At 45.5% G+C, this 12,111-nt stretch overlaps 1 protein-coding gene across 5 annotated transcripts in view; it reads right to left on the reverse strand.

Moving 5' to 3' along the window:
* Positions 1-12,111, reverse strand: part of ryr2a (ryanodine receptor 2a (cardiac)) — a 164,222-nt gene that overhangs the window by 79,917 nt on the left and 72,194 nt on the right. For all 5 annotated transcript variants that reach the window (XM_064320554.1, XM_064320553.1, XM_064320552.1 and 2 more), the window contains 8 exons: positions 11,375-11,487; positions 10,616-10,715; positions 9,776-9,872; positions 5,853-5,927; positions 3,910-4,066; positions 1,914-2,078; positions 1,250-1,371; positions 684-867 (listed from right to left, as the gene is read on the reverse strand). In XM_064320554.1, the coding sequence (XP_064176624.1) occupies positions 684-867; positions 1,250-1,371; positions 1,914-2,078; positions 3,910-4,066; positions 5,853-5,927; positions 9,776-9,872; positions 10,616-10,715; positions 11,375-11,487 (1,013 nt within the window). The remainder of the gene's footprint in view (positions 1-683; positions 868-1,249; positions 1,372-1,913; positions 2,079-3,909; positions 4,067-5,852; positions 5,928-9,775; positions 9,873-10,615; positions 10,716-11,374; positions 11,488-12,111) is intronic.

The following is a 12,111-nucleotide window of genomic DNA, read 5'->3' on the forward strand; positions in this document are numbered from 1 at the left end:
ATTTACAGTGGATAGTGCAAGTGTCTACACTTGTAGTGCAGTATATTTTAGTGTAATAAATTTTAGTGCTGTGTAACGCAGTGTAGGGTAATGTAGCATAGTGGTATTTTTAAAAATATAGGTGTAAATAAGTTTGTGTTCCATTATATTATATTTTCAAAGTAAGCATATGTTTCAAGTGGCTAATTTTAAAAAAATATAATACATCTGCTTAAATTTTTTTTACATTTTTTAAATACATAAAACTAATATATATAAAACCATATGAAACTTTTATGTTTTTTTTTTTTTTTTAATTAATTTTGATTTATTTCGGTGCGATAAGAATAACTGCACGCTTCTGTGACTATCCTAAATTCTTCAAGTCAAACCAGACTGCTTCTTTCTACCTGACTTTGATTGAACCTGAAAGATATATCGAATCCAGCCAAAAGTGGTAATTATTGTGTGGCAATATTGTGCAGAAGTGCAATAAATTACATGGAACAGTGGAAGTGTTAGAACTATTACACTAAGGAGGTAGTAGGCCAGCTGGTGCACCAAATGTCAGCAGCACTGAATATCAGTAGCAACAAATTTCTCCATTTGTCTTGCTTGAGTCGTACATGTCTCGGTCTGAGCAGTGTAATTGTTGTATTTAGACCTGCCCGGCTTAAACATAATTAGCCAGGTAGCACTGTTACCTCTTCCTGGAAGAGATTCTGTCTGTTCTTCAATGCCCGCAGCCTGTTTTGCTTGTCCTCATGTTCCAGATGCTCGTCGGGCGGCTGGAAGTAGCCAATCAGATCCTGCAGACTCAGGCTGACAGACTCGATTGGCAGATCTAGCGTTGAGGTCTTTCCTTTTTTACTCAGGGCATCCAGACCTCTGAAAAAACATAAAAAAAGATTTTTGATGACTCATAGAAGACACCCAGAAAAATCACACTGCCCCAAACTGTCCATTTGTGTTCTCTGAAAAACTGTGGTTGAAGGGTATGGTGGTGTTCCTCTGTACTGATGAAGGGGAAGGGAATGTTAGTGACTTTGGTTTCGGAGGGTTTCAGGTGGGGTCTCAGTTGCGGCAGTGAGGGGCAAGGTTTCTGGTGTGGCTGTGGGGAGTGGGGGTGGGGTGGCCTGAAATGTAACTGTTATGGGGGTTTGGGTGGGGGGGGGCATCTCAGGTCTGTCTGTGGGTCTGTGGGTGGGGGGGGGACTCTGTGTAAGTGGCTGGTCGGGGGAAGGGCTCCGTGTAATTGGGCGTACAGTACCTGATGAAGCGGTTGAAGAGGAAGACGGTGCTGCGGATGACCCTGGCGGTGCGGGACTCCTCGTGCTGCGAGCGCGACAGCGTCAGCCCGTCGTCCATGTGCCCCTCGTGGTGCATGATGGCCTGAAAGAGTCATTCACAGCCAGGCCTTCATAGCGCTGCCACCTGTCCGTGCAGCAGGCCCGGCCGGCCTCCCGAGGACCCCCGCAGGACCTATCCGCTCTATCTGTCACGCCGCACAGCGACTAGACTCCAGGACAAAACTAATGGCTAAGCCCATGTTTAATGTCTTCCTAATGAGGCCTCCTTAGAAAACTCACTCAAGGGCATCTCATATGAATAAAGCCATTAAACAGAGACTGAGCCAACAACGTCACAGGAAAGACTAGAGCTGCATTGCAGTCTCGCCACATAAAGAATATATTTCATAATTCATCTTTAAGAGCGGCTTAATAAAAGTGCCAAGCCGTACTGCAGTGTTTCCCTCAGCATTCTGCAAATTCCTTTCAAAACAGAATCAACAAGAAAAGTGTAGTGAAGGCTTCTGTTTCACTGGAAGTTACATAAGACTTTGAGTAGGAACCGTTTCTCCAAGCCTTTATATGATTCACGGTTTTACGCCCACTTCCCTCTTACGTCCGTTAAAAACAGCTGCCTGGCGTTACCTTACGCTGCACGCCGCCCATCCGCGCGCACTTGGCGTCCACGGCCTGGTACGTGAGCCACAGGCAGGTGTCCACGTGCTGGATGTAGCACACGGAGTCGCCGTACTTTATGTCGGGGACTCCCATGCCGTCCACCTCTTTCCTCACCCCAAAGTCCAGCTTCTCCTGCAGGGGATTGTGGGAGAGAGAGAGGGGACGATGTCATTCGTTGCTGTTCCCCGGCCCACATTCCATCAACATTTGTAGTGGACTGTGAGTTACGAATCGAGGGAAGTGTTACGCACGTCCTGCGCACAAACCTATTTTGGCAAGTTCTGCCAGTTCTGCTGAACTCTTACCAAAGTATGTCTGTGAAGAAGACGATCAATTCTTGCATTCAGTACCGAGTCAAAGTTAAGGAAATTTTTTGTTTTTTGTTTGAATCCAGGCCACAGTATGGTGAAAATCAAATGCAGTTTAGCACCGAAAGACCTCCTAATTGCACAGTTCAACATGAATCATGGAAGAAACCATGAACTGTGCTGCGAATAGATTGCATTTAATTGAAATCCAACAAAAAATCACAGGGTTTAGATAACTCATGGGAGGTTTGGGGTGAGTAATGAGTGCCAAGAATCATTACCACCATACACACTAGTTGAACTGGGGAGATTCTTTTTTTTGGCGGGGGAGGGGGGTTTACACTCGAAGAGCTGATAAATGCTTGTGCTATGCCAGACACAAGGGAAACACACCCACACACACACACACACACACATACAGTTATTGCTCTTGAAAACATGCAAACACACACATAGGAGAAGTGTAGGAGAAGCCTGGCAGCAAACACCTGCCAGGTGTTTTTCTCACACATGGTATTACTCAGAAAATCCCAGTTCCCACCAGAGGAGGATATAAACCGCCCAGTAAAAAACAAACACATGAACATGAGCACTTATCAGCCAATAAAATCCATGTGCAGACAGTCAGATGTGGAACCAGCAGCTGCCCTAAAACACTGCGAGGAATGAGCAAGAATCCAAATAACTTTGATGTTGTGTGGAATACAATTGAGGATCAATATGAGTAAAATGTGATATTAAGGCCTCCAACAGATAACAGAGGCTTTACTGGCTACCTGGTGCAGGAGCACATCTGTTGGTTGGGCCACTGTAAGATGTTTAGAGAATTACTGGGCGAAAAATATTCCAGGACACTCATTTGCCAAGTCATCCTCTGCCAAAAGAATTCGTGAGAAGTGTCGCTTCTTTTCTTTTAGTTTCATTTTAGTCGTCTACCTTCGCTCCACTCCTAAACAATGAGGTGAGATCGACCCTACGCATAAACTTCAGAAAGATACGCTCGCATTGCATTTTCTACACGGCATCTTCAGGGCGAAGGGCAGATTTTCAATAAAGTTAGATAAAGTGAAATGGGAAAATCTGTAAAATCAATTGAAAACTGCAATACTTTTTACGACACGGTAAGCTGCCAGCTACGGGAACAACGCCAGGGAATTACAAAGATCCGGTCATAGGGATGGCAGACAGTGGGCACTCAGACCAGAGGGGTCACTAGAGTGTGATGAGGTCAGTGTTACCCCGCAGAATTACCCCCGGGGTCAGACTGGAACGCTCTCAATTCAATCCAAGCCGGGGGTGCAGTGATGTACTTTACAATAAGTGGCTAACAAAAAAAAAAAAACTAAAGTGTCTCCAAATCCACATTTCTACTTTCAGATCTGACTGTTAATGCCATTAAAGAATATATTAGAACCCCATTTGAACAGCTAGTCAAAAAAATAATGTCACATCCGAAAATAAGACGTGGAATCGATGAGTCGATAGGAAAGGGCATCAGCACACTATAAAAACAGTAAAATGTTCAGTGCTGAAGCAACTCTTACAGAGTACCTATGGTTCCTGTTGGACTCGTATGTACTCTGTTAGAGTTGAATTAACACTGGATATTTTGCTGCGCAGACAGAGGGTTACAGAAGAAAGGAACCAGCACCGACCTTGGAGGAGCGGAAGCAAAAGGCCGTGGATTTGACGTCGGCCTTCTCCTTGTCCGTCAGCAGCAGGCCCTTGTCGTCCATGAGGCTGAGGTACTTGCCGGTGGTGACGTGCCTGAGGCGGAAGGGCTGGCCCCAGCGGGTGTGGCTCCCGCTCCACCTGGGGAGGGGCAGAAACAGTGAGGGGGGTGGGGAGGTTTTCTTCGGGAGAAGCCTGGTGACTAACTTGGGTAAACCGTCCCAATTTTCTTCAGGATAACAGCACTCCTATCACCAGCCTGGCCAAACTTTAAGCTGGTGGCCCAGGGTCCAAATTCAGCTTGACATACACATACTCTTGGGCCATGGATCATTGAGAAAAGTACACAATTCAAATGCATCACAAATTGTGACTACATCCAGGACTGCATCTGAATGGTAACAGCATATCGCCAACAAGTGGTAGAATACTATATAATACATATGTATTAAGGTATCAATACACTAATTTCTATATTGTTTAATAAATTTTTGACTATAAAATGTTTAATTGTACAGTATGTTGAAAATGTTTGTCCCTTGTGCAACATTCCATAAAGAAAATCTGCCCCCATAAGAAAACATAATTGCAGAACCCTGCTCTAGGACCTCTAAAAGATCTTTTTAAAAAAATGCTTTGATAGTCCATAAAGTTATGACTACGAGATGAGCTAAATAAATGCATGCATTTATTAGTCATTACTACAAAAGGCGGACCTCAGGGAAGCAATTAAACCACCGCTGTCTATTAAACCCCATTTGAGAGATTGAGCACGTGCATTGGGGCTAGGGCTAGGGTGTGTGCAGGGTGAATATTATTCACAGCAAACTGATTTTGATTAACAGTTTGTTTTTTAAAAAAAAACAGATTAGCGAGTGCATTACTACAAGGCAGAGAAGCTTGCCCTTTTCTTAATAACTCTTGGTTCAGGTAAAGATGTTCTTAAAGAGCGTGGCTGTTCCTCCCGTGCCCTCCTTCGCGTGGCCATGAACCCAAAATGTCAGTTTGACAGAACGCCTCAGGGCAATGCGGAGCAGAGTATTTATAAAATCCACCGATGCAGACCAACTGGAATGGAGCGAACAGGCCATCGAGCACAAAGAAGAGACGCAGAGGCTTCAGTCCCATTAAATATTTGTTACGCTGCTCTTAATTAAGAGTCGTAATGAGTATTTGCATCAATCTAAATATGAGACTTGCCACAGTGATTCACCAGGTATTGCACAATACGCTGCCCTGCCATAGCCGTAGGGTCAAGGCAAAGGGTGGACTGCGTAAATATCAGTGACATCATTCACAAACTTTAGACTTCCTGGCCTTAATGGACTGAATGCCACGCCCCTCCAAACCACCCTACCCCTCAGGATGACCTACCTAAACTGACCTACCTCAAACTGCACGTGCCCTCTAACTGCACGTGCACCGGAGATTTTCACCTTGCTGTCGGCTACAGTTAAACCCGCCCATTATACTGCGCTACGGCAATGAAACAAAAATCTTCTGCGCTAGCTAGCTAGCCAGAAAAAGTCAAAATGTTTCTGTTAGTTACATGGCAGGGCCCTTCTATTTCTCAGCAGTCTAGAAGAAAATGGACAAAAACGAATCGTACATGTGAAAGGGATAGTTCACTTTTTGGAGTCTCAATATTTATTTGAGTTTGAGCGTACATTCAAATGTGTTTGTGTGTGATGAAGTTCATTTCAGATTTTCACTGAAGTGTGTTAAAATCCTATAGGGGCATTCGGGGGATTGTGTCCAACAGATTGGACCCTGGGGCATGCACTCTGAGACCACGGCGCTCAAGGAAAGTATAAACACTATACAATCAGTCTGTCTATATACAGCTTCTGGAAACAGGACAATCCGCAGGACAATTTATCAGAACAGCTGGAAGAAGGTGACCCCTGACCCCAGGCGTCTGACTTACGCAACTCGCAGTGTCTCCAGCCTCCATAAGGAGCGGGCGTGGATGGATACGGCTCCTCCCTCATAGTGCACCGCCCTGGGAGGCAGAAGGGACAAGGAGAGAGGGTTTATTTGACTGTGAAGTGGTGGGGGGAGGGGCTCCCACCAATTTTAGTTCCAATGACCATGTATCTAAACACGTTCAGCAATTCAGAAGCTAAACGTGCACTGTGAAACCATTCTACCTTTCACATTGTCTCATAACTGCCACCGATTTTGTAACCAGACAAGGCTGTCATGAACTTTCTGGATACACAGCTACAGCTACAAACTCACATAGTGCTGCTAACAAACAAACAGTAAAAGCTCTATGCTAAATTTTTACGTGCTCATCAAGATACCATTTTATTTATTTTTCAAACATCTAATTCCAACAAGGAATTAAGTTCCTTGGTTAAGGGTGCAACCAAAATGGCTCAGAGGAATTGAACCTTCAACCTTCTGGCTACAAAATGAATTTCCTAACCCCTAAACACCCCACAGCTATGAATGCATTGATTATTGATTCCCTGTGATTTACACTGATGGAGAAAGGTACAGTAATAATCTTACACATTACATTCCAATTATTGAAGCACTATAGACATACATTCATTTTATGATATGTACTCCAAACCGATGAAGACGGGGATACATAACCACTTTTTAATTCAGCAAACAATTTCTTACAGACACCGAAGAGCGAACAGGAAATTGTCCCCGAAAGATCCCCGGCTCTCCTACAGGAAATCATTCTGCTTCTCTACCATTTACTTTAGAGCTCTTTTCTTTTAAATGCGGAGCATGACGGTGCTGCGTGGCCTCTGTCAATGTGAGTTCAGTCCACTTTCAGAGGCTCATTTCTATGGCCGAAGGACATGCCTATGCAGGCCGAGCCCACAGCCACCCACGACCGAGAGGATTTTCACATATACGGCTTTCAGCACAAGCAGCATACAATTATACACACATCCGCCTGCATCCCCCCCCCTCCCCCTCCCCTCCACACACACACATACACCGTACAATAGACATATTGCATAACACACATTAGATAATGCCCCTTCAATTTAGCTTGCTTTTCTGGTTAAAAAAAAAGAAAAGAAAAAAAAAGCAGTTTTACTCTCCTGACAATGAGACAAGCCATCTTAAAATATTAGTTCAGTTCTGGTTGCCCAAAGAGTTCTGACTGCTCAGGGTCTTGAGCACCAGAGGCTTGTCTTCGGCTGTGATAACGCATCTGTGGCAAGTAAAGAACTTATTAGAAATCCCCAGAAACTGCAAATAGGGCATCAGCCCTATTAGCCCAGTGAGGCTGCAGTAGCTGTCACTGTCCTCCCCAGCCCGTGTGGAGATGGAGGCAGTGGCTTTGACACAGCAGAGGGTTCACAGCCTCGTACCATGGCGGGGGAACGTCTCCAGGGCTACAGAGGCGACAAATCAAACCGGAATCCCAAGCAGGCGGCGAGCTCGCTGAATTGTTAATAAACCCAGAGTACGCTGCACGGTTCTTTAAATGTTCTGACATAACTGCTGCGCACTAAACTTCATCTGCATCTCCACTGTAAGACGGCGGAATATGTTTGTTGTGGTTTTTACTCCTGTATCTACTCTGAGAAATTCAATTTACTAGTTTAAATACTAAGACAGCATTTTGTTTTCTTTTTAACATTTTTTCATCATGCAACACATTGCTAGGAACCGCAAAGTTATGCAAATAATCTAACCTGGATCTATTTTTCCCTTTTTTAGAGTGAAATGCGCTCAAAGGTTATGGCTACTGAAAGCATACATCCAACTGGGGCAACACTGCAGTGATCAGAGCCGCATTTCTGACCTCTGGGAACTCACTTGAAGTTCCAAGCGAACAAGTTCACCGTTCCCAAACTGGGCCGGTCATACTATTCCCAGCGAGGGAAGGACTTTCCATTTGTCTTTTGTCTGAAATAGAGCAACACTTGCCCTACTTAAAAGGTAAGCAATCGAACTTCTGACTTTGCGCGAGTTTTATTTATTTATTTACTTATTTATTGAGAGATTTCAAGCCATCCTCCTTCCTTTTGCCTGCATGAAGTTCTTTATAAGCAGGAAAAGAACTGAGGCTGCTCAGCAGAGTGGCACAGTCATGTGCCTGGAAGGCAGAACCAACTGCACTCCAGACAAATCAGCCCGGTCACATGACGTCACAGAACTTGATTTCCTCAATTTTCTAAACTCCGGACGCGTGAAGAAAAGAAAAGGTAGGACGGCTGCTTCAATTTAAAGTAATTAGATTTAAACTAATTTGAGATCGTTCCTCAGTGCACGAGTCTCACGCCTGCTGTACGAGACGTGAGGTCTATGCAAACGACCAGCGCCGCCGGTTTGAAAGCAGTGGTCGCGGTTATGAGACGCGGCCGGGACGGTGGGACGGGTGCGAAGATCCCGCTAATGCCCGCGTGCAGAAGAGGGGATGTACGCAAACCGCAGCAGGCTCCGATCCCCGCCGGCCGATTCTGGGCACGCGGCCAACGTCCACTGCAGAGGGCGGCTAAGTTCACTGCCACGGCGAGCCTCACTGTTCCTTATTCCCTAATAGCAGTGAGCCACAACACCAGCAACCACTAGCAGCTGGGTGATTTATAGGCAGTCATTCAGTAGCGCTAGCTTAGCATTTCATAAATTCCCAATTGACTCCCATTAATTTTTTTTGGTCGGTAACAAGCTGATCATTCCTTTAAATAATAAAATTACCCATAATCCTTAGCACAGCCATTCACAATGAATGGAACATTTGCTAATTGTTGCTACAATTAATTTCTATGAGCATCATGACTAATGCTAGCACCTGAACAGTCTCTGCTAAAACTGTCCCTGATAAAACTGAGGTGAGCACTCAGGAGCCTGTATTTTTGGTATTTGCCAGTATTACTGATTTTTCTCAAACAACTGATTTCATCTTTTAATTTTACCTTGCAGGACAATCCAATTCATCATCTTCTGAATCTGTTAAGCAAGGTTTATGCCGCTGTACACAACAGTGTGAGACCATGATTCCAGTGTTAAGTAGTCATATCATCAGTCACTGCAGTAGAATGAGCTCGGTCTCCAGTTCAATCAGCATTTTCCCTCAGACCCAGCTACTGGCATAAACAGTCTCACAACCATCCCCGGGCCACACAATTCAAATTTTGAAATGAGTCTTGGAACACATTTTAATTGTAATTTACGTGTCCATCAGTTCCTCGATCCATGATCGCTTCTGGCAACCCCCCAGTCCGGGTTTGCTTCCGACAACATTCTTGTTTAAGGCCTCCTAGAGCCAGCTCTGTTTGCCCTTATCCTATTTTAAAATTTATTTCAATTGTAACTGTTTTTTGTTTTTTCCTAACTTGAACTCACCAAACTGAAGAAAAGAATCAACACTTGTATACAATTGTGAGAACAAATGCACATTGAATGGCAGGGTATGTTCGTCAGTATGATGACTGGCCATCTGTAAATGATTAACAATGCGGCTGCAGGTTCAAACTTGAGTTGGACTCTGATGTTGTAAGCACAGGCAATGTAGAATACCCTCCTTGCATTGCTTTTGGTAAATATGCCTCCAGCTTTATTTAGATTATTTATATTTACACAATATACATTTTGATATTCATAAACATAAACATAAACATACACACGCAGTCATACACTATAGATGTGTGTGTGCTCCTCGTATTTTGTATAGAACAGATTAAAATTTTAATTTTCAAAAATAAAAAAATGTAAAACATTATGTAAATGTAAAAATTATTATAAAAAAGGTTGTTAAACCTTCCATTAATCCACCCCACATACTACTAAACACTACTAAAAACCGCAGAGGGCGAAAAAGGGAAGGAAGACCGTTCTCACAGAATGCCTAATCCGGCCCCTGTCACTCACCTGCGTTGCTCCTCCCCGTGCTCTCCGGACGGGACAGTCAGACACTCGTCCATGTGTCCGTGGAGCAGCCGCAGGACATCCCCACCTATCAGGTACCCTGTAGGGGAGGAAGAATCCATCAATGTGCCGAACATTTGATTTCTCACTCGAAACCCTGGCTGAGACCTTAATTGGTATGTTTGTGGGATTACAGATCATCCTGAGCTTTGACAAAATAGAGGTACTCATAAGCTTCAGAGAAGTGAAGGAATCTTTTTTACATGTACGTTTGGGCTGGTGTCTGTGCAGAGAATGGAGAATTTTTATAGAATGGAGGAGAGTTTGAGGGAGGAGGAGAGTTTGAGGGTGGAGAAGTGTTTGAGGGTAGAGGAGAGTTTGAGGGTGGAGAGGTATATGAGGGTGGAGGAGTGTTTGAGGAAGGAGGAGAGCTTGAGGATGGAGGAGTGTGTGAGGATGGAGTAGTGTCTGAGGGTGGAGGAGTGTTTGCGGGTGGAGGAGAGTTTGAGGGTGAAGGAGTGTTTGAGGATGAAGCATTGTTTGAGGGCAGAGAAGTGCTTGAGGATGGAGGAGAGATTAATGGTGGAGTAGAGTCTGAGGGTGGAGGAGCGTTTGAGAATGGAGTAGTGTTTGAGGGTGGAGGAGAGTTCCCGAGGATGGGGGAGTGTCTGAGGGTGAAGTAGCGTGTGAGGATGGAGTAGTGTATGATGGTGGAGGAAAGCTTGAGGGTGGGGGAGTCCCTGAGGATGGAGTAGTGTATGATGGTGGAGGAGAGCTTGAGGGTGGGGGGGTTCCTGAGGAAGGCCGAGAGGTCTCAGCGGGTGGCGTGAGACGGGCGCTAACCTTGTGCCACTTCGCTCCCGGAGCAGATGGGCGCCACACTCCAGAGGGTCTGCTGGAAGGCAGCGTCCACGTGCAGGCTCCCATTCCCGTATGATAGATGCTGGGAAAATAACGGAGCAGACCTCATTGGGCGGCTCGCTGTCATGACGGTGAAGGGGGGGGGCATTCATGACAGCGATTCCTCTGGATTTAAAGCGCTCCTTTCCCGCGTGAGTAATGGCACTTCACAGGGGTCCCCTCACAGGGTAATGACTGATGCAAATTCATCACAGCTACACGTTTCTCATTAAGTTGGGACAAGACGGAACTCAGCATAAAATGCACCGTCAGATCCCTACTATAACACAATTTCACACTTGACACGCGTCCTTGATAAGGCTGTCTACCGCCTCGCCGCTGTTATTGTTTTGCTTCTCCTCGACCGGATCTGAAGTATTTCCATCGAGCGCAATTTCCCCATTCCTATTAAATTCACCCACCCCGTTCTCGTCTTGTCTCGCCCTGGAACTCAGCCGTTGGAGAAAAGAAGGTCCCCACGCCCAAAGGCAGCCTAATTATGTGCCACGCACGGTGGGCCAAGCTCACCCTGCTTAATGTCACAGCAGCAATCATTATAAATCAGACTCCAGGACCTGCAGAACGGTGGATAGCCACCTATATTGGTCTGACAGCAGAGAACATGAAGCTACACTACACCACTACTATCTACTGTTTCTTGAGGCCCAGTGGTTGCTGACGGGCTTCCTTCAGTCGACTCACCAGGTACCGTTCGGAGGAGACGCTGACCAGGATGAGGTCATCCCCGACACGCACCTTCTCGCCCTCTGACCTCTGCTTGGAGGCGGGGTGGATGGTCCACCAGCAGGCTTCACCTGGAGTGGGCAAAGCGATCAGATTCAAACAGCACAGTTTGTACTTTTTCGCCAGGGTAACGCCCAACTGCATTTCTAGCCCTCTCTCATCGGTGCAGCATTCCCCACCAGAGACAAGCTATGCGCTCTCCTCTGAATAGTCACTGCATAAACCGAAACATAAATCAGACTCAAGTCAACAGGCATTTTAGACTTCAAATCTTATTTCTACTGCTTTTTTGCTAAACAAGACAAAAAATATCACCAATGAGGTGAGACAGTTTTGCCAATGGCGTCAGGAAAATTTCACTTGTCAAGCAAACGATAACTTACAACTTACAACAAAAAGAATGTAAATCTTACTACAAGACTAAAACACTTGTTAAGACAGACTTTTTTGTAGAAGTGCCCTGCCAGCCAGCTCCTCCTCTCACTCCACAGTCCACCACTACGGTGACAGTCACTGAATCTGAGGAGCACAGATCCTGTACAGCCAGCTGCAGGGAGACCGTAGGCACCCAATCAGACCAGAGGAGATATTCTTGTGCAGTGCGACTGCAACCCTCCACCCCTCTCTTCCCCGAGCGATGCTATGGCAATCTGTGCCCCACCCTGGGGGGGCTGCCGCCCACATTTGGCACAGTG

The sequence above is a fragment of the Anguilla rostrata genome, chromosome 2 (assembly GCF_018555375.3).
Source record: "Anguilla rostrata isolate EN2019 chromosome 2, ASM1855537v3, whole genome shotgun sequence".
Taxonomy (NCBI): Eukaryota; Metazoa; Chordata; class Actinopteri; order Anguilliformes; family Anguillidae; genus Anguilla; species Anguilla rostrata.